The sequence below is a fragment of the Microcaecilia unicolor genome, chromosome 8, assembly GCF_901765095.1.
Source record: "Microcaecilia unicolor chromosome 8, aMicUni1.1, whole genome shotgun sequence".
Classification (NCBI taxonomy): domain Eukaryota; kingdom Metazoa; phylum Chordata; class Amphibia; order Gymnophiona; family Siphonopidae; genus Microcaecilia; species Microcaecilia unicolor.
The window spans coordinates 74,458,705-74,482,087 of record NC_044038.1 but is presented as its reverse complement, the minus strand read 5'-3'; the positions used below and the strand labels follow the sequence as shown (position 1 = coordinate 74,482,087).

At 45.8% G+C, this 23,383-nt stretch overlaps 1 protein-coding gene across 2 annotated transcripts; it reads left to right on the top strand.

The window, feature by feature from the left end:
* Positions 1-735: 735 nt before the first annotated feature.
* LOC115476344 (zinc finger protein 208-like) lies at positions 736-21,461 on the top strand. Of its 2 annotated transcripts, XM_030212669.1 has the most exons (6): positions 736-1,041; positions 3,448-3,574; positions 3,744-3,846; positions 5,154-5,260; positions 5,378-5,516; positions 15,328-21,461. In XM_030212669.1, the coding sequence occupies exons 5-6, from the start codon at positions 5,396-5,398 to the stop codon at positions 20,919-20,921; spliced, it is 5,715 nt and encodes a 1,904-aa protein (XP_030068529.1). In that variant the 5' UTR covers positions 736-1,041; positions 3,448-3,574; positions 3,744-3,846; positions 5,154-5,260; positions 5,378-5,395; the 3' UTR covers positions 20,922-21,461. The 2 variants fall into 2 exon arrangements, with proteins under 2 accessions (XP_030068529.1, XP_030068530.1); XM_030212670.1 differs by lacking the exon at positions 3,744-3,846.
* The last annotated feature ends 1,922 nt before the right edge of the window (positions 21,462-23,383 follow it).

Below are 23,383 nucleotides of genomic sequence, written 5' to 3'. Positions count from 1 at the left end.
ATTGTGTCTCTGTGTTCTCCCCTTTCAGTCTCCTTTAACCTTTAAAATTAATCTGAATTCTCATGCATTTTTGCTGGAGGAACTGAAAACAAAAGGCCATTCCAAGCAAAATGCAGAGCGCTCAGGGTCTGAAAATATAGAAGGCTCCAGGAAAATGCATAGTGCAACTGAAAATACATAGAAAACAGGAGATAAAATGACCACACGAGGCTTCAGGAAAAGTACAGCATAGAAGGAAAAAATACAGAGAACACAGGGGCTGAAAATACAGGAAACTCCACCAAAATGCAAAACGAGTAGCAAGAACCAAAAGAGGCCCCAGGAAAAAGTGCATGGAATAAAGCACAGCAAAATTCAAAAATGCGTGAGCTGAAACCACAGGAGGCTTCGCAGTGTGCAGGGGCTGCAATTGGACTCCAGAAAAATACAGGAAGCACAGACAGGTCAGGACTCAGGAGCTGTAAAAGCCAGAGTCCTGCGAACTGAGGAGAACTCATGGATGAACATGCACAAACTGCAGAGGGCACAAAGACTGAAAAAAAAAATGCAAGAGAGGACTCAGAGTTCCTGTTTTGTATTTATAGAAATTTGTCCAGTATTACCACAGCGACGGCATTACTTCATAACCTGGTATTTTCAGCAGCGCTTCCCAAATAGGTTTGAGCTCCCGAAGCCACCATAGAGGAGCAGACCAGATTGTATGTATTTCCTGTGTGCCTGCTGTCCCTGCAGCTGGGCTGCCTGTCTTTATTCAGCTCCATATAACAATGCAGGAGGGGGTTAGGGGCTGCATGGACTCCTCTGGACCCGGGGAGATAGCTCCCTAAGATCCGGTCAGAGCGATTTTTCTGCTCCTGAGGTCTCAGCTGATGTATGCAATGTGCTGTGCCTGGGGAGCTAAAAGCCTGAGGGAAAAGTAATTCCTCGGAAGAGAACCCTCATGGCCCATATTGCTGCTACTGGTTTATGGAGAGCTGTCTATGACAGAGACGTGTATGGAGGGGCAACAGGCTGAGAAAAAGAAGTTGATGAGCTCCCCAGGTGAGGGGTATGGAGTTGTGAAGTCATCAGATGAGGGGGAGGAAAAGATGATGTGATGGCATCAGTGAAAGGAGAGTGGGAACATGACGTCATAGATGAGTGACAGGAGAATGAAAGGAAGAGGAGGCTAGCTAAACTAGATGACCCCAGAGAAATGGGAATGGGAAGGTGAAGAGGATGGAAGGGCAGGGATGCTCACTTTTTAATTTATTAATTATTTGATAGGCCACCATTCGTATGTGATGATTTTAAGGTGGCCAAACAGATAGAAAAGGTGATGGCAAAAGCTAGAATGATACTTGGTTGCATAGGGAGAGGAATGGCCAGTAAGAAAAACAAAGTGATGATGCCCCCATATAAGACTCTGGTGAGACTTCATTTACAATATTATGGACAATTCTGGAAAAGCACCATCAAAAAGTTATAAACAGGATAAGAACAAAAGAATAGCCATACTAGGTCAGACCACTGGTCCATCTAGCCCAGTGTCCTGTTTCCAACAGTGGCCAATCCAGCTCATAAGTACCTGGCAGAAACCTAAATAGTAGCAACATTCCATGATACTAATGTAGGGACAAACAATGGCTTCCCCCATGTCCTTCTCAATAACAGACTATGAGCTTTGCTTCCAGGAACTTGTCCAAACCTTTTTTACTACGCAGTGCTGTACACTTGAATATGAATAGACAGTCCCTGCTTGACAGAGCTTACAATCTAATTAGGACAGACAAACAGGACAAATAAGGGATAAGGGAATTACTAAGGTGGGAATGATAAAACATGGGTACTGAACAAGTGAGTAATGGTTAGCAGTTAAAAGCGGCATCAAAAAGGTGGGCTTTTATCCTAGAATTGAAGACAGCCAGAGATGGAGCTTGACGTATCGGCTCAGGAAGTCTATTCTAGGCTTAGGGTACAGCAAGATAAAAAGAGCAAACTCTGGAGTTAGCAGTGGAGGAGAAGGGTACAGTTAAGAGAGATTTTAAACTCAGATATGCTACCCACTGTTAGTATGTCCTCCGGCAATGAGTTCTAGAGCTTAACTATTCTTTGAGTGAAAAAATATTTCCTCCTACTTATTTTAAAACTATTTCCATGTAATTGAGTGTCCCCTGGTCTTTATACTTGTTGAAAGAGTGAAAAATCAATCCCATTCTTACTCGACTCAGGATTTTGTAGACCTCAATCCTATCCCCCCCCCCCCCTCAGCATCTCTTTTCGAGAGAAAGGCTATTAAAATGGTCAGTGGTCTTCATCATAAAGTGTACGGGGTCAGATTTAAAGATCTCATGTATACTTTGAAAGAAAGGCAGGAGAGGGGATTTATGATAGAGACATTTAAATACCTATGTGGCATAAATGCACAGGAGACAAGTCTCTTAATTGAAAGGAAGCTCTGGAACAAGGGGGCATAGGATAAAGGTAAAAAGGAGATAGACTCAGAAGTAACCTGAGGAAATACTATTTCATGGAAAGGGTGGTGAATTCATGGAATGGCCTCCCAAAGGAAGTGGTGGAGACGAAAAAAAATCTGAATTCAAGAGAGCTTGGGACAAGTACATAGGATCTCTAAGGGCGTGATAGGGAGAATAGATGGCATGGATGGGCAGACTGAGTAGGCCATATGGAGGCATATTTTCAAAGCACTTTGGGAGGCTAAGTTCCATAGGTTTCTATGGAACTTTGGGAGGCTAAGTGCTTTGAAAATGAGCCTGTTGGTCTTTATCTGCCTACATTTGTATCTGTTTTCTTCATGGTAATGTACATACTAATCTAATAATAGCTGTAACAAACAACAAACTACTGACAGACAGACAGAAAACAGGACTGTATATAGCATAGGAGGGTAAGAATAGAACAACAAAAATTCAAACACCATATTTAAACTGCACTCAAAAGGTAGAAAAGAAAGACTGGAGAAGAAAAGTATATCAGGAAACAAACCTATGAAAAAGTTCTCATAAAAAGCCACATAAGATTCCAAATATAGACCTACAATGAACAGAAAGGTTAAAAAAAAATCTAGGAATGAGATGCAGAAGGGGAGAAAAAAAAGCAAGGGCTACATCTTATAATAATAATAATAATAATTTACTGATCTGTAGTCCTTCTTTCTGTCAGCATTGTTAGAATCCAGGGTCAGTGAGTCCCTGCCGCAAAGAGCCTACATTCCAAGTGGGTACCAGGATCAGTGGGTGGTGAAGTGACGTGTGTGAAGGAGTTAGTGAGAAAACTGGATTTGAATCCTAGGACTCCTGTTTCTCAGCCTAGTGCTCTATGCACCCTTACGTTCTTCTCCCATTAAAACAGAGTTGTGGTACTGGCACATTTTGGAATCCTATTAATGTTTACTTTTCTTGGGAGTGTTTCCAGTGGATTATGGAAGAATTGTTCTTGCTGTTGCAGATACCAAAGGGTTTTGAAGACATAACGGTGTATTTTTCGGAGGATGAGTAGCAGGCAATAGAAGAATGGAAGAAGGAGCTTTAGAAGGGGCTGAGGAGGGAGAACTGTGAGACTGTAGCATCTCTTGGTAAGTCTCTGAAAGCATTTGTTAATTTCTGTATTATACTGTAAGGGAAATTGCTGTTAATGCCTAATATTTTTTGTAAGAGTCAACTCTGGAAGTGTCTATTTAACAGCTTTTATAATCAGAAGATGTAATAATACAGCTGATCCCTGATGCTTTGTTTGTCACTCAGGACACCAAGTAGCCAAACCAGGCATTTTGCTGATGTTAAAGCAAGGGCTACAGCTGTGATCCAGCCCCTTCAGATCATCAGGGCATGCCCAGAACCACAATGGGTAAGGTGTGGAGCTGAGCTTATGGCTGGCTTACAGGGCTGGAACTAGAGCAAGGCAACAAGGGCTTTGCTCCGGCTCTGTATTTTAGAGGGTGCAGGCTTTCTTGAATTCAGATACAGTTTTCATCTCCACCACCTCCACTGGGAGGCTTTTTCATTTATTCACCACTCTTTCCATGAAGAAGTATTTCCTTAGGTTACTTCTGAGTCTGTCCCCTTTCACCTTCATCCTATGCCCTCTCATTCCAGAGCTTCCTTTCAATTGCAAGAGACTCGCCTCCTGTTCATTTTTGCCTCAGAGTTATTTAAACATTTCTATCATATCTCCCCTTTCCCGCCTTTCTTCCAAAGTATATATATTGAGATCGTTAAGTTTGTCCCCTTACACTTTTTGACAGAGACTGCTAACCATTTCAGTAATCATCCTCTGAACCAGTTCCATCCTGTTTATATCTTTTTGAAGGTGTGGTCTCCAGAATTGTACACAGTACTCTAAATGAAGTCTCACCAGAGACTTATACAGAGACAGTATCACCTCCTTTTTCCTGCTTCCCATTTATCTCCCTATGCACCCAAGCATCCTGGTTTTTGCTGTCACCTGTTCTGCCTGTTTGACCATGTTAAGATCATCCACTGCTGAACTGGCCTCTGCAGAAGGTGGAGGAAATGAGGTCCCACAACAAGTGAGGCAAACGTGTCATGCAAGATGCTGGACTCAGCAGCCCTTACAGAGCAGCCTGTAGGGACTTAGAACATGTGCAGTGCTGTCAATCACTGCAGTCCACCTCTTCCTCTGTTAGAGAGCTTCCTGTTTCAATGTGGAAGCCTGGGTAGTAGAGGAGGGAGGTTGAGATACTGATATGGACTGAGCAGGAGGGTATTCACATTTGATGATCTCTAGGCAGTGAAACGATGTGACAGGGCAGCTAAGGGACATAGGGAGAGGTAAAGCCAACAGGACAGAGGAGCTGGAAATGTCTTTGTACATCTCATTAGTGAGATCTTGCCTGGAGTACCACATCCAGTCATGGAGACTGCACCTGTGAAGGATACAGACAGAGTGAAAGAGCCCAGAGAAGGATCGCCAGCATAGTACAGGGTCTGCACCTTAAGTCCTGTGAAATAAGTCTAAGGAACCTACAACGTATGTCTTAAAGCCAGGGATTTCCAATTTTTTTCCTTGTAAAACATCCCTGCCATGGTGTAAAAATTATTCTCACTTGTTCCATGTCCCACTGCAAATATTTCCTTCTGTATATAAATTAACTAAAAACTTGTGTATGTATATATATTTTTTCTTTTCATTAGTGTGTGTTTGATTTGGCAAAGCTCCTGAATTTCTGTTGTGGACCACTGGAGCTCCCAGGTCCCCTAGAGGAGAGGGGAAAGAAGAGGAATATGACAGACCCATTCAGGTACCTCAGAGATATAAAATAATGCACAAGATACCAACCTTTCAATGGAAAGGACATTCTAGCACTGGGGTTATGGTACGAGACTGAGGAATAACATTACAAAACATTTCTTTGCAGAAAGAAGGGTGGGTGTATATGATTACCTCCCAAACCAGAACAGTAACAGAACTGAAGAAAGCCTGGAATAAGCACAGAGGATCCTTGGTTGCAGTAAAAGGAAAGCCAGGGACAAACCAAGGCTTATGGCACTGCAAAAGTAAGTGAATCGGGCAGCCTAAGTGGGCCTTTCAGTCTGGAGCTACTGTCATATTTCTATAGACACCATGATTGTTGCTGCGATAGATAAGTTATTAACAAGATTTGATATACTTCTAATAGCAAAAAGATGCTGCTAAGTGGTTTACAAAATAATACAGAAAAGTAAAAAGGCAGGTGGAAATGGAGAGAGTAGAATAGACTCCAGGAAGGTTGAATCTTACTTGAATTAAACTTGGAGGGGTGGGGTTTACTTGATGGTTCCATCCCTTACCTTAAAGAGTCAAGTTTTGTTTTTTTTTGTTATATTTGTACCCCGCGCTTTCCCACTCATGGCAGGCTCAATGCGGCTTACATGGGGCAATGGAGGGTTAAGGGACTTGCCCAGAGTCGCAAGGAGCTGCCTGTGCGTGAAGTGGGAATTGAACTCAGTTCCCCAGGACCAAAGTCCACCACCCTAACCATTAGGCCACTCCTCCACTTCAAGTTGTAATTGATTCTTCTCCACAGACACTATTATATGTTTTAATAGCATTGTGTCTTGATTATTGTAACATCTCTTATGCTGGACTTCCACAGTATCTTATCAAAAATCTTCAGTCAATACACAACAATATGGATTTCTTGTCATGCTAAAAGATACGGTCATATTTCTCCCTTAATGAAAAAGTATCACTGGTTGCCTATACAATCATATATTGAATGTAAGATCTGTGAACCTTTACACTGGTTCTCCATCTTATTTAGCCTCCTTGATTACATTTCATTTTATTTTTGGTGAACATTTTATTGATTCAATGACAAGCAAGTACAATAGCAACAGAGAACAAGATAACCGTATATGTTCTATGAAAGCTTACTGAACAAAGGTGGTAAACCTGTCCCCCTCCTTCCCCTAACTAGGTATTAATGACCACAGTAGAACAAGGGTCATGGATAAGCCAAGGTAAAGTAAAAATTTGGGCAGCTGCCCTCCAAGCCGTATAAATGTCCCATATCTTGTGGTAAAAGACAATACGATTATATTTGTGAGCCATAAATTGGGACATCAAGCAATAATAATCCACTTTTTTAAAGACGGTCTCAAGTGGTGGAGCAGCAGTTTGTTTCCAAAGTTGTACCAATACTGTCTTAGCTGCCGTGAAAACGTATCACTAGGGAGTGTATTTCCTTCGGGATAGCAACAATCAGCGCGCAGTGGGTAGGCGACTGGCAAAAAATGTAGTTCCTGCAGAAACGCTGTCCGAAAGGCTTGTACTACCGGACATGTCCACCAGACGTGAAAGAAAGACCCCTGCTCCCCACAATGACACCAACACAGTGGTGAGCCAGTCTTATAGATCCGAAACAGTCTCTTTGGAGTATAATACCACTGGTAAAAAAAAGTCTTATAGCCCTTTTCAGTCATAGGGGTAATAATAGATATCTTAAACAAGTATTGAAAAACTTTATCCCATTATTTGGGATCATAAGACAAGATTGTTTCCCTTCTAGCGATATATTTCTGGACTGGAGTGCCGTTTTTCAACAATCTATATATATAAAAGGCAAGACCAACGTTCTGAAGCCTCCAGCCGGAAGTGTGAAGCGCCAGAGATATCCGGTTTCCCCATGAGTGAAGGAAAACAGCACAGCACGAAATCCCTCTCTCTGTAACAGTGAAGGACTCAGAGGGGGAGGGGAAAGAGATGCCCTCACTCTCTCTGTAACACAGAACAGCAGGAAACTTAACACTGAAGGACTGGACTCCAAGGGGGGAGGGGGAGGGAGAGAGGGCAGAGGGCAGGGACACACACTCCCACATGCACACTCTGAAGAAAACCTTGCTAGCCCCCGTTTCATTTGCATCAGAAACGGGGCTTTTTTACTAGTGCTTTATATAATCTAGAGACAACCCCCCTTTCCCCGTGCCTGAGTTCATAGCTAATTCTGTGGAGGTTTCTGCTAAGGAGCGATCATCCCTTGCTCTACAAAGTAGAAAACCTTTGAGTTGTCTATAGTGGAAAGAATCAGAATGGAGCAAGCCATACTTGTCTTGAAGTTCAGAGAAGGGAAGAAGTTCACCTTCTACCCCTTCTTGTCCCAAAATATGTAAGGACCTGGCAGCCCAGTGAGCATATGTTTTGTCTATCAACCCAGGAACAAAATGAGGGGAGTGTATTGAGGAGATACTGTGTTAGGGAAAAATCAAGATCTTATCTTAACCCAAAATAATAATGGAGCCTTCATTAAACAATCCGTCTTAAGTTTTTCAAGCATGGTAAGGGGAGCCAGGGAAGAGCCCACAAGGGGGTTGCTCCCACTGAGTGCTGATCAGGTCTAGTCCAGGGATTATTGCTGCCCTGTTGCCAGATTGCCACAGTTTGCAGGAAGGCCGCTTGGTGATATAATTCAAAATAAGGTGCCCCCATTCTTCCATGAATCTTTAGCTGATATAAAAAGTGTGATGTCCCATTCTGTGGGGTTTCTGTTTCCAAATATGTGCAAACGCTTTTTTCCTTAAGGCTAAGAAAAAGGATAATGGAATAGCCAAGAACAGATAAAGTAGTTTTGGGAGATGGAATAGCCAAGAACAAATAAAGTAGTTTTGGGAGATCAATCATCTTGAGAGCCGATATACAACCTAACCAGGAAACCTGAAGACTGTCCCATCAATCTAATTCTGCAAACATCTCCTTCAATTTAGGAGGAAAGTTTGCTTTATAGATCTGATGCAAAGAACTGGTCAATTGAACTTCCAGATACCTGATAGAGTCAGGCCCAGCAGATAGGGAAAGATTGCTGCAGCGGTCAGATATCCTCTGGCTTCATTGTAAGGTTAAGAATTTCTGATTTTTGTAAATTGATTTTGAACTCTGATACCAAACCATAGGAATCTAAAATATCTATTACACCTGTAAAGAGGTGTGGGGATGTATCAATGTCAATAATATATCATCTGCGAACAACATAAGCTTATGTACTGTTCCTCCACAATTGACCCCTGTTACTGCAGGGGACATGCAGATTAGATGTGCCAAAGGGTCAATGGATAAAACGAAGAGTAAGGGAAATAATGCACACCCCTGCCGAGTGGCTCGGGAGAGCTCAAAGGAAGTAGTGAAAGACCCACTTAGCTTGAGCAAGGCCAAGAAACAGTGGCGTACCAAGGTGGGGGCGGTCCGCCGCGGGTGCACACCGCTGGGGGTTGCCGCGGCGCGCGCCTGTCGGCTGCGACTTCGAATCGTTCCGGGGCAGAGGGAGGGAGCTACAGCGAACGAGAGAATTTAGCGTAGCGATTCGAACTCGCAGCCGACAGGCGTGCGCCGCAGCACCCCCCCCTAGCGGCGTGCACCTGGGGGGGGCTATTTCGCCGGGGGGGGGGGGGGCGCATCGGCGATCCGCCCCGGGTGTCGTCGACGCTAGGAACGCCACTGCCAAGAAATATTTGTACAGCGCCTGCATCCGATGCAAAGATGGCCCCGACAAGCCTATTTTCCTCAGAACAGCCAACATAAAGGGCCAAGAGGCCCTATCAAAGGCCTTCTCTGTATCTAGGGACCCTAAAATAGTGGGGTCTGCACCCTGCTCCACAGTAGCAATGCGATGCAAAACCCTCCTGGTGTTATCAAAGGTCTGTCTGCCCTGAATAAAGCCAGCTTGATCTTCATGAATTAAGAAGGGTAGGACCTTTTTATAGTCTGTGTGCTAGAATTTTAGTGAAGATCATGTAATCTGTGCTAAGTAATGATATAGGTCTATAAGAACTACAGAGATGAGGGTTTTTATCAGGCTTAATACCATCACCATAGCCAAGTGCCACGAATGAGGTAGAACTGTGTCTGCATCAATCGAATTATAAACTTTAGTGAGCAATGGAGCCAATATGCCTTTACATTATTTTTTTAAATAAAATGTATTGCTATGTCCATCATAGCCCGGGGCTTTTCCAGCAGGGAGATGCTTGATAGCTCATAACACCTCATCAACTGTAATAAGGGCAGAGAGAGCTTCAACTTCTGAAGGTGCCAATACTGGAAGGGAAAGGCATGCTAAGAAGGCATCAATCATTTCTGTAGATGGAGTATTCCCCAGGGTATAGAGCTATTTATAGCATGTTAAGAAAGCCTGTGGAATATCTACTTCCCGTGTGCAGCACAGACCCTGGTCATTTAAGATCTTATAGATATAATTATGAGTAGCCTGTCGCTTTAGTTTGTGGGCCAGTATTTTACGCGCTTTCTTATTGAATTCAAAATATTCCTGTTTAGTACATTTCAAGTGCTCATTGATAGTATGAAGCTCTAAATTATATAATCTAACCTTATGTAAGGCCGCCTGATGTCTGGAGGAGCCCTGCCCCTGCTTACAAAGGTGTTCCAAGGAGAGGATTTCATCCCGAAGATCCTGCTCCTTTTGGCAAGTGTTTTTATGAATGTGGACTACCTTTAAGCATTCTCAGATAGTCAAGGGAGTCATATCTGGAGTGTCATTAAAATGCAGATAGTCTAACAAATTCTTTTCTAACTGCTGCAAATGCACAGGTCATCCATCTAACAAAGCATTGTTCAAATGCCAGGGATAAAGGTATGCCTGCCACTATTCAACGCTAGATGAACTGTGATAGGAGCATGATCAGACCAGGTTTTAGGATATATGTCCACTTTGTAGACGTATTTGCTAGCAGGGAATCGCCCTCCCCCCCTCCACCAAGATATCTATTCTGGAACAGGTGTCGTGTAGAGGAATAGAAAATGCAATCTCTTTCATCACCATGTACCTCCCTCCATATATCATGTAGACCCCAGTGAGTGATAAAAGAGTGCAGACAGGCACTGTCCTTCCTGGCATAGGTAATTCTCACAGCCAAGTTATCTAGACTTGGATTGAGAGTGATATTAAAGTCTCCCCCATACCTTCTATATTTTTTGCCAGTAGATCAGATAGATGAGTAAAGAATGAGCCCTGATTTTGATTGGGAGCATAAAGAGTAAGGAGCGTCAACACAAGTCCTCAACCACTAAAAGTAGATAGTGGCCTTCTTTGTCTAAAATTTTCTTACAAATATGCCAGGGGTGGGCATTACTTAATAGAATACCAACCCCTGCAGTTTTGGGCCAGGCATGGTTGGAGGCTAGATGCACTACAGCATATTTTGCCATATTATTAAGTAAGTGCTCATGTTTCACCAAAAGATGCGTCTCTTGAATAAAGAGCACATTACCCCCAAGCACACTACTTCTTTGAAAAGCAAATCATGTTTATATGGGATATTCAGACCCTTAACATTAAGGGATAAACATGTTAACTCAACCATACATCTTCAGGAACTTTCCACAGGTGGCATCATCACCCAACCTCTCAAATACACACAGAAAAAAAACAAATACCATGATCCAAGCCAATCCAAAATATAATGATACCCATCCAACACTCCCCCTCCCACCATCGCTTAGGAACAGGAAGAATTAGGGGTTACAGAGGATGGGCAGACTGGATGGGTCATATGGCCTTTATCTGCCTTCATGTTTCTATGTATCCCTTATGCACCCTTCCACCCCTTCCCTCGCTCAAACCTTATAAGCCTTCCAATAAAGGCAGAAACGCATGCCCAAGTAGGCATGATCATATGGGGGAGGGTAAACAGCAAGTCTAAAGCCCTATTATGCATACTTCCTCAGGTCATCCCCAACATAACAAGAGCCTCAGTCCAATAAACAGAACATGGTCAAACCATATGTACTATGAAAAATAAAGTGTACAAGCTCATAACCAGGAGACACAAAGCCCACAAGAAGCTCCTCAGCTCCAGTAGTGAGGACAGCAACATGCCTGTTCCCAGAGTGTGCAGAGCTAATCCGTTGGAAGCTCTTACAACACTTCAAGTTCCCTTCCCAGAGGAAAGTTGTGAGCCCGACTCTTGCTGGGTTAAGCATCCCTTGCCCTGAATAACTTGTTGCCACATGGGATGTGTGGAACGGAATGTCAAGCCGCTCGATTGTAAAATGTATCTGAAGATGTTGTGGGGGACTGGGGATCCAGATCCGGGAACAAGAGCTTCGCCTCTGTCATATTTCTCAGCACATGTAGTTTCTCTGCTATATAAAAGGCTAGTGCAAATGGATATTGCCAGCGGTATTTGAAGTCTTTTTCCCACAGATACTTGTCAAGGATCTCTGCTCAATCCGTGCTGCCAAGTCTTGGTAGACCTCGATGGAGCAAGTGTCCCAGATAATGGGAGCCTTTGAGTGGGCTTTAAAGAGCACAGCCTCTTTAGTTTTATAATCTGAAAAACAGGCAACAATGTCCTGAGGCATTCGCCTTTGGGCGATTAGTGACCTGGAGCACTCTGTCTAGCTTAATATGATAGGGAGAAACAACCTGATCGCCTTCCGACAAAAGCATGCTGGCAATCTTTTAGACCACCAATTCTCAGTTAGTATATTCCGTTGTCTCAGGTACTCCCCGAATCTGAATATTTGATCGGTGGCTGCGATTTTCTAAATCCTCAACTTTGTCCAGTAGAAGGAGATGGTCCGTTTGCTGAGTTTCCAGTGCCAAAAAAGCCTCTTGTTGCTCCTGCAGCCTTGTGTCAGTATCCTCCACCCTGTGGCCTAACTCGCTGATCTCTTCTCGGAGATCTGCAGCCAGGATGGAGAGCTCCTCGCATACCGCCTTGATGGCAGTTTTTTTTCGTGGAGGAGCTCTCAAAAATCGGACATCTGTTCTGGTATGGCAGCCACTAAAGCTAACTGATCCAGCTCGGCATTCTGTCGCTGTGTAAGTGCAAGATTGCCATCTGCTGATACTATCTTTGTTGCCGCCTTGAGGGGAGATTGCAAATGCGGCTGGTAAGCAAAGTCTTTGAGAATGGGTCTCTGGAGTTGTGACATTTCACTCCCAAAAGTTGTGCACTAGAAGATGGTTCAGATCGTGCTAGGAAAGACGTTTAATTCCACCTGATGTCAGGGATAACCTGTTGTTTCGCAGTAGGGCATGCAGAACTCAGCCGTCCATCTTGGCTCGTGATGTCATCCCACCCTTGATTACGTTTCATACTCTGGGACATTACGCTCTTTACATGATGGATGATTACATTTACTTTCTCCCCGTTCTGCATTTTTAAGAATCTACATGTAGTATCACATTTTTTTGTGCTGCATCGTTTCTCTGAATTTGGTGCCCATAACACTACGCATAGAACCCTCTTTTCCAAAATTTAAGGTAGCCTTAATAACATATCTTTTTCATAAAGCCTATGATGGAATTTGATTGTGAGTATCCCCTTCTCTGTCTTTGACTATATGAAATGGCGTACCTTTCCCCCTTCTTTTGATTTTTAATTTGTTCTTGTAAACTACCTTGTTATGTTTTACAGGAAAGGCAATATCTATATAATAATTTGTACCTCAACGTTCTATGGCTGGCTGGCTGGGTTCACGGCACACGGGGGGGGGATGGCAGGGCAGAGGAGAATTGCGGGACACGGAGGGGAGGGAAGAATCGCGGGACATGGAGGGGAGGATGGGAGGGGAGGGAGGAATCGCAGGACATGGAGGGGAGGGCAGGGGAGAGAGGAGAAATCGCTTAGATGAGAGCCTTCCTAGGGCCCGTTTCATTTTTGACAAAACGGGCTTGGTTGCACTAGTATAAAATAAATTAAACAATAATCAGTTTCTAGAATTTTGGGTATGAAGGTTCCAGTCCGATGTGAATGGGTGAAGAATTTCTTCAATAGGAATCTGCATAATTACTACACCAGTGGTTCTTGGCCTAGTCATCAGGGTACACCCAATAACTGTGCATGAGAGGATTTGAATGCACTGCCTTCAGTGTGTATGTACAGTAGATCTAGCTATTTGGCATATGCTGAATACCAGACTGGATTTGGATTTAGCTTGTGCCTTTCTCAGTAGTTCAAGGCAAGTTACAGTGGTGGAAATAAGTATTTGATCCCTTGCTGATTTTGTAAGTGTGCCCACTGACAAAGACATGAGCAGCCCATAATTGAAGGGTAGGTTATTGGTAACAGTGAGAGATAGCACATCACAAATTAAATCCGGAAAATCACATTGTGGAAAGTATATGAATTTATTTGCATTCTGCAGAGGGAAATAAGTATTTAATCCCTCTGGCAAACAAGACCTAATACTTGGTGGCAAAACCCTTGTTGGCAAGCACAGCGGTCAGACGTCTTCTGTAGTTGATGATGAGGTTTGCACACATGTCAGGAGGAATTTTGGTCCACTCCTCTTTGCAGATCATCTCTAAATCATTAAGAGTTCTGGGCTGTCGCTTGGCAACTCGCAGCTTCAGCTCCCTCCATAAGTTTTCAATGGGATTAAGGTCTGGTGACTGGCTAGGCCACTCCATGACCCTAATGTGCTTCTTCCTGAGCCACTCCTTTGTTGCCTTGGCTGTATGTTTTGGGTCATTGTCGTGCTGGAAGACCCAGCCACGACCCATTTTTAAGGCCCTGGCGGAGGGAAGGAGGTTGTCACTCAGAATTGTACGGTACATGGCCCCATCCATTCTCCCATTGATGCGGTGAAGTAGTCCTGTGCCCTTAGCAGAGAAACACCCCCAAAACATAACATTTCCACCTCCATGCTTGACAGTGGGGACGGTGTTCTTTGGGTCATAGGCAGCATTTCTCTTCCTCTAAACACGGCGAGTTGAGTTCATGCCAAAGAGCTCAATTTTTGTCTCATCTGACCACAGCACCTTCTCCCAATCACTCTCGGCATCATCCAGGTGTTCACTGGCAAACTTCAGACGGGCCGTCACATGTGCCTTCCGGAGCAGGGGGACCTTACGGGCACTGCAGGATTGCAATCCGTTATGTCGTAATGTGTTACCAATGGTTTTCGTGGTGACAGTGGTCCCAGCTGCCTTGAGATCATTGACAAGTTCCCCCCTTGTAGTTGTAGGCTGATTTCTAACCTTCCTCATGATCAAGGATACCCCACGAGGTGAGATTTTGCGTGGAGCCCCAGATCTTTGTCGATTGACAGTCATTTTGTACTTCTTCCATTTTCTTACTATGGCACCAACAGTTGTCTCCTTCTCGCCCAGCGTCTTACTGATGGTTTTGTAGCCCATTCCAGCCTTGTGCAGGTGTATGATCTTGTCCCTGACATCCTTAGACAGCTCCTTGCTCTTGGCCATTTTGTAGAGGTTAGAGTCTGACTGATTCACTGAGTCTGTGGACAGGTGTCTTTCATACAGGTGACCATTGCCGACAGCTGTCTGTCATGCAGGTAACGAGTTGATTTGGAGCATCTACCTGGTCTGTAGGGGCCAGATCTCTTACTGGTTGGTGGGGGATCAAATACTTATTTCCCTCTGCAGAATGCAAATAAATTCATATACTTTCCACAATGTGATTTTCCGGATTTAATTTGTGATGTGCTATCTCTCACTGTTACTAATAACCTACCCTTCAATTATGGGCTGCTCATGTCTTTGTCAGTGGGCAAACTTACAAAATCAGCAAGGGATCAAATACTTATTTCCACCACTGTACATTCGGGCACAGTAGGTGTTTCCCTCTTCCCAAAGGGTTTACAGTCTAAGTTTCTTCCTGAGGCAATGGAGGGTTAAGTGACTCGCCCAAGATCATGAGGAGCTGCAGTAGGATTTGAACACAGTTCTCAGTCTACTGCTCTAGCCATTAGGCTACTGGTCTGATAGGAAATGCATTGACTCATGCTGTGGTAGAATAATCTTCTAATTTACTGTACAAGGCAGATGCTGTATGAAACATGACAAAGGAATTAGTATTATTTTCCATTTGCCTGAACCTGTTCTGTCTTTTCTCTCTATTATTACAGACGGGGAGCCTGAAATGGACGGTGGAGTTTGCAAGACCTCAGTGGATGGAGCGGAAATCTCTGTACAGAACACAGCCAAGGCTTCTGCATATCATTCCACACTGCACACTCCAGGGGAACAGCAGTGGCTGGACAGTGCCAGATGTCCTGAAAGCAATGTCACCATGCCTACAGGGAGCCCATCTTTAATCTCGTCACTTTTGCTGCCCTCTGAGCCAGCCCTGGACAAACACATGACGCTAACCCAGTCTATCTTGCACATGAACAGTGATGAGAACTATGTCTCCTCGTGGTTAAATGGATTTGCTCTCTCTTTGAACCCTGAGATGCAGTCATGGAACTTTACTATAGACGAGCAGATCCCAGGTTCTGATACAGGCTGGGATTCAACACACAGAAACCAGGAGTCAGTGGCAATCTCAGTAGCCAAGGAGGAGAATAGTGCAGAGGTGCAGACTCTGTCTCCTGAACAGATTGGACTCCAGTGTGAAAAGTGCAAGAGGAGCTTTGTTGAACCATCTCAGATATCTGCACATCAGTGCACTCCAATTACTGTAGAGCATAGACCCCACAAATGCACTGACTGTGGGCGGAGCTTTAGCAAGCGCCCCACATTGCTGATCCATCGCCGGATCCACACCGGGGAACGGCCGTATCGTTGTGATCTCTGTAGCCGCAGCTTCCGACACCGTTCCTCCCTCGTCTGCCACCAGAGGGCGCACACAGGGCAGAAGATGTACAAGTGCAGTGAGTGCAGCAAAGGCTTCAACAAAAAATCCCAGCTTCAGGCACATTGGCAGATCCACACAGGGGAGCGGCTTTACCTCTGCCCAGAGTGCCCCCGGAGCTTTGGGAGCCAGCCCGCCCTGGCGGAGCACATGCACACCCACGGCCGTGGCAAACTCTTCATTTGTGGTGATTGCGGAAAGAGCTTCACCAAGAACGCCACCCTAGTGATCCACCGGCGCATTCACACAGGGGAACGGCCCTACCATTGTGATGTCTGCAGCCAAAGTTTCCGGCACCGTTCCTCCCTGGTGAGCCATCGCATGACCCACACAGGTCAGAAGCCTTATCAATGCTCTGACTGTGGGAGATGTTTCAGACGGCGCTCTCTACTCAACCTGCATCAAAAGACCCACACCACAGATGGCATTAGCAGCCAGACTCCTGGGACTCCAAATGACAGCAAACTCTTTATTTGTGGTGACTGTGGGAAGAGCTTTGCCAAGAATGCCACCCTGCGCATCCACCGGCGAATCCATACAGGCGAGAGACCCTATCGGTGTGATGTCTGTGGGCAGAGCTTCCGGCACCGCTCCTCCCTGGTCAACCATGCCATGACTCACACAGGCGAGAAGCCATATCAGTGCACTGAATGTGGAAAGGGTTTCAGCCGCCAGGCCCTGCTGCTCATGCACCGTAAGACCCATGCAGGAAGGAAGGAGTACCCATGCACCAAATGTCCCAGCAGCTTCCGTTCAGATAGCGCCCTGTCCGAGCACCTCCAGAGGCACGGTGAGAACAAGCTCTTTGTTTGCAGTGACTGTGGACGGACGTTTGGCAAGAATGCCACGCTGCTGATCCACCGGCGGATCCACACTGGGGAACGGCCGTACCGCTGTGATCTCTGCAGTCGCACCTTCCGGCACCGCTCCACCCTTACCACTCACCAGAAGATACATGCTGGGCAAAAACTGCATGAGTGTGGAGCATGTGGAAAGTTCTTTGGGCAGGAGTCTCAGCTAGTAGAGCACCAGGGGACCCGTAATGGGGAAGCATTATACCCATGCATGGAGTGCCCCAGCAGCTTTCGCTCAGAGAATGCTGGTTCAGAGCATCTGCAGGAACATGGCCGAAGCAAGGTCTTTGTCTGTGATGATTGTGGGAAGAACTTCACCAAGAATGCCACACTGGTGATTCACCGGCGGATCCACACTGGGGAGCGACCATACCATTGTGATATCTGTGGCAAGAGCTTCCGGCACCGCTCTTCCCTGGTGGGTCACCGTATGACCCACACAGGGCAGAAGCCATTTCAGTGTGCCGAATGTGGAAAGAGCTTTTGTCGACGCTCCCTGCTGAATGTGCATCGTAAGGTTCACACAGGACAGACTTCAGAGCCATGCATGGAGCGACTGAGTGAGGCCAGCAGCAAGGACACAGTCCTGCAAGATACGCAGACACCACCACGTCCCAGTAAATGTTTTATCTGTGGTGACTGTGGGAAGAGTTTCACCAAGAATGCTACACTGGTGATCCACCAGCGAATCCATACTGGGGAACGACCCTACCACTGTGACATCTGTGGTAGAAGCTTCCGGCACCGCTCTTCACTTGTGAGTCACCGCATGACTCACACAGGACAGAAGCCGTTCCAGTGTGCCGAGTGTGGGAAGAGCTTTTGCCGACGGACCCTGCTCAACATGCACCAGAAGACACATACAGAAGAGAAAGTGGACACCAACACAGGGGTCCGGGGTCAGAATGGCATTCAGGCTCCAAGCAAACGATTTCTGTGCAGTGACTGTGGAAAGAGGTTTGGGCAAAAGTCTACATTGCTGATCCACCAGCGCATCCATACTGGGGAGCGTCCCTATCCTTGCAGTCTGTGTGGCAAAAGCTTCCGGCACCAGTCATCCCTTGTGTGTCACCAGAAAACACACATAGATCAGAAGCTGTATGAGTGCATGGACTGTGGCAACAACTTCCACCGCAAGTCCCAGTTGGCAGTACATCAGCGGACTCACATGGGTGAGAATTTGTTTCCATGTCATGAGTGTCCCATTGTCTTTAACAATTGGAGTGAACTGTCCAAGCACACCCAGACTCATGGCCAGAGCAAACTCTACATCTGCAATGATTGTGGGAAGAGCTTCACCAAGAATGCCACCCTCGTGATCCACCGACGCATCCACACTGGGGAGCAACCATATCACTGTGATCTGTGCAACCGAAGTTTTCGCCATCGCTCCTCCCTGGTGTGCCACCGCATGATCCACACAGGGCAGAAGCCATATCAGTGTGATGAGTGCGGGAAGAAATTTTGCCGCCGTTCCTTACTCAACATGCACCAGAAAACACATACCAAAGAGAAATTAATTCCTAACGTTGAATGTCAAAGCCTCCAAGAATCTACCACCCAGCTCTTCCCATGCAGCGACTGTGGAAAGAGTTTCGGGCAAAAGTCTACGCTGGTGATCCACCGGCGGATCCACACTGGAGAGCGCCCCTACCATTGTGATTTGTGTGGCAAAAGGTTCCGGCACCAGTCATCCCTCGTGTGCCACCAGAAAACACACACGGATCAGAACATGCACAAATGTACCGACTGTGGTCATGCCTTCCGCAAAGAGCCTCAATTACTGGTGCACAGGAGAATCCACACAGGGCAGCGACCCTACCAGTGCCCCGAATGTCCACGGAGCTTCAGCAGACAAAGCACCCTGTCTGAACACTTGTGGGCCCATGGCCACAGCAAGCGTTACATCTGCAATGACTGTGGGAGAAGCTTCACAAAGAATGCCACCCTAGTAATCCACCGGCGCATCCACACAGGGGAGCGGCCCTATCACTGCGATATGTGTAGCCAAAGCTTCCGGCATCGCTCCTCCCTGGTGAGCCATCGCATGATCCACACAGGGCAACGGCCGTACCAGTGTACAGAGTGTGGGAAGAGCTTCTGTCGGCGCTCCTTGCTTAACCTGCATCAAAAGACTCACACACGAGTGAAAGCAGAGGCACATACAGACTGTGAAGCACTCCCTCAGCACTTGCAGATTCTCACACTGAGCCAGGAGCAATGGACTGTAGGAGAACCAACAGTGAAGCAGGAGGTGGAGACCACCTTCAGTGACCAGACTCCCTCCGTTGAACCCCTAACAGTACCACTTTCCAACAGATCCTTTCACTGTGGGGATTGTGGCCGAAGTTTCAACAAGAGGTGCACCCTAGTAATTCACCAGCGGATCCACACAGGAGAGCGTCCATACTGCTGCTCTGCCTGTGAGAAGACCTTTCGCCACAAGTCTTCACTGACCCAGCACCTACGCACACACACTGGTGATCGGCCTTACAGCTGTGAAGCCTGCCCGAAGCGATTCAGCCGGCCTACCATTCTGGCTGAGCACCGAAAGACCCATGCCAAAGACCGGCCACATGCTTGTGGCCAGTGTGGGAAGACATTCACTAAAGAAGCCCAGCTCATGTCCCACTGCAAGACCCATAAAGCCCCACAGCTTTACCAGAGCCAAGAAGGCTTTTGCAAGGAGTTGGCATTGAGCATTCGTCTAAGGTCACACACTGGGGAGAATCCATACCAGTGCAGCAGGTGTGACGAGAGCTTCAGCCAAAAACCGTCCCTCATGGAGCACCTTCGGGTGCATGAGAAAGACAGGCCCCATGGGCAAGGGAGGGAAAGTGCCCAAAAAGGTGAGTCTATCTGCACACGGGAATTCAGTTCACAATCCCAGTTGAAACAACCAGAGAAAGAGGGGAACTGGGTCACGCACTGTGACCTTTCCATTCCAGGCCTGACATGTGAAGAAACCATGCATGACTGGGACATAGGTTGTGTCACCTCGTCCCAGTTCGTCCTTCACAAGCTTAATGAAGAGAAACTATACAAGTGTGAGGAGTGTGAGATAGTCTTCAGTGAACTTTCCCTGCTAGTAGCTCATCAAGAGGAGGTGCACAGGGAGGAGAAACCATTCAAGTGTCAGGAATGTGAAATGGTCTTCATTGAGCCATCCCAGCTTGTTCTACACCAGGAGGTACACAAAGAAGCAAAACCATACAAATGTGAGGAGTGTGAAACTGTCTTCATTGAACCATCCCAGCTTGCTTTGCACCAGGAAGAACACGAGGAGAAACTCTACAAGAGTGAAGAGTGTAAGATGGTCTTCAACAAGCCCTCTGAGCTTGCAGCGTATTGGCAGATGCACATGGAAGAGGAACCATGTAAACAGGAGGAGCCTGAGGGCAACTTTAGCACACAGTCCCAGCTCTCAACACAGTGGCCAACGCACATCCAAGATACACTGTACTACCAGAGTGCCAAAGACCTCATCCCTAGCACCCAATCCAAGCCTGCACTGCAACAGTCAGTGAACATGGAAGAGGCACCAACCCACCAAGGTGCTGGACTCACTACCTATTGCCAGGCACCAGTGGTGGAAAGTGAAGCCGAAAGCTTTTCCATTGAACAGGTTGATATGGATGAAAGGTTATTCCACCAAATGGTGTCATACTGCCCTCCACCACAGCATGCAACAGAGTGTAAGAGCACAGGATTCCATCTTCCCTCAGATGACCGTCCATACCAGTGCAGTATCTGCTTGAAAAGCTTCCGGAAGCAATGTACTCTAAAGGTGCACCTGAGATCGCATACGGGGGAGAGACCGTATGGGTGTGGAACCTGTGGGAAGTGGTTTCGGCACAAACAGTCACTGACACAGCATTCTCGGGCACACACTGGTGAAAAGCCATATAGATGCGAGGTATGTGGAAAGAGCTACACCCGCCCAGGCATGCTCCTAGATCACCAAAAGACTCACCATACAGACACAGCCACTTTGAGTGGAATAGGGAGCTGAAATTTCCTTGGGAACTGACGTGCGTGATATTAGCAAACACTAAATGTGGTGACCAGCCTCCTGGATTGCTCCATCCTGTTGAGCATCCTGAAGAGGACAAAGTGGAGGGTGGTCAGTAACGTTCAGAGTATCTGTTAACTTTTGGAACAATTAGTGACCTGTCTGGGACAGGAGCCTATGAGTTTTACAGAAGTCTGGGACTGGTACCTGGAGCTTTTATTGGAAGCCTGGAGCTTCTCAAAATGTCTGCAGTGTGGCTCAGAAATGTGGAACTTTGTGACTGGGGCATGTTACTTGTTGGAAGGCCTGTGACTGCAGGGTTTAAGCAGGTTCCCATGAAAATTCTTCATGTGTAGCTGAGAGTGAGGAATTAAACCCACCTTTATCTGGTCGCAGTCCACACCACAAGGTCAAACAAACAAGCTGAATTAATGCTAGGCAATTCAACAATCGTTTGCCACTGAAAAGTGACTTTTTAGCACATTTGTCTACAGCCATCCAGTCTGGAACTTAATAAATGAGTTATGTATGGTGCGGAATTAATAACTTTTTTTTTTCTTATTGTAGCTATATCAGCTGTATGAAAATATCAAATTGCCTGGCTGGAGCTCTTTCCTGAAAGGAGTTTGTACGATTTCAGCTACAGTGTTCCTTAAGTTGGGAATAACAGTATACATCTGGGTGTGCAATCAGACCAATAGTGTACTGTCTCTCAAAAAGTGTGTATTTATCCTATACCATGGGTTTTCAACCCAGTCCTCGGGACTCACCAGTCAGGTTTTCAGGATATCCACTATGAATATGCATGCACTGCCTTATTAGTATGCAAATCTTGCTCATGCATATTCATTGTGGATATCCTGAAAACCTGTCTGGGTGTGTCCCGAGGAGTGGGTTGAGAACCCCTGTCCTATCCCATGAAAGCCAATCTCCATCTATTGCACACATTATCACAGAACAAGCTAAGAATCCCACCACTGTTCCCTCTAAGTTAAGCCTTTTACACCGGCCACATGTGCATAAAAATGACTATTTTCAAGCATAAAATTTAACCTAAAAGTGCATGTAGTGTAAACCAGCAAATACCTATGCGATGAGCGGGAAAGCGCAGGGTACAAATGTAATAAATAATAATAATAGGCGTGTTCAGGGGCAGAGTTTGGGTAGATCACGGGCAGAGTCACAATTTACATGAGTATTTTATAAAATACATGTGTACATGACCAGGCCGGTTTCTGCTAGTATTTTATGAAGACACTCTCCCCAGTATTTAACACACAGCCCTTGTAAGAAACTACCACCGCTACCACTTGCAGTGGAGAAGTAGCCTGATGGTTAGTGCAGCAGGCTTTTATCCTGCTGACCTGGGTTTCAATCCCACTGCAGCTCCTTGTGACTTTGGGCAAGTCACTTAACCCTCCATTGCCCCAGGTACAGAGCTTACGTTGTGAGCCCTCTAGGGACAGAAAAAGTACCTGTATATAATGTGTAGAGCACTGCATACATCTAGTAGCGCTATAGAAATGATTAGTAGTAGTACTACTTGGGTGAGGAGAACAAGTGAATCCCAACCCCACTATGAAGGTCATTTTAAACAGGCTCTAGGTTAATAGGGCAGGAAGGCATCTATTTTTGCCTGCCACACTCTCTCCCTCCTAAACCAAACCCCACCACTAAATTTCTTTTCCCCTCTCCCTCCACTTGTTCTCCTCACCCAAGTAGTACTACTACTAATCATTTCTATAGCGCTACTAGATGTATGCAGTGCTCTACACATTATATACAGGTACTTTTTCTGTCCCTAGAGGGCTCACAACGTAAGTTCTGTACCTGGGGCAATGGAGGGTTAAGTGACTTGCCCAAAGTCACAAGGAGCTGCAGTGGGAATGAAACCCAGGTCAGCAGGATAAAAGCCTGCTGCACTAACCATCAGGCTACTTCTCCACTGCAAGTGGTAGCGGTGGTAGTTTCTTACAAGGGCTGTGTGTTAAATACTGGGGAGAGTGTCTTCATAAAATACTAGCAGAAATCGGCTTGGTCATGTACACATGTATTTTATAAAATACTCATGTAAATTGTGACTCTGCCTGTGATCTACCCAAACTCTGCCCCTGAACAGGCCTATGGCATAGGTATTTGCTGGTTTACACTTTAGGTTAAATTTTATGCTTGAAAATAGTCATTTTTATGCATATGTGGCCAGTGTAAAAGGTGCAGTGACAGCAGCATATGCTTTGTTGCGTATACAGGGGTGGAGTTCACAAGTACATACATAGATTATTAACTGTGCTAATCTACATGCCTAATTGAATATTCTGGATGTAAATGACAGCTCTTACAAGGTAGGCATAATTTCTGCCGCTTATTCTAGTATTTTATAAAGATGTACAGGTGCTTTGATGTGTTTTTATAAAATAGCGCTTAGTATGCACCATTTTAAACCATGCACCCTGTTAAATGTG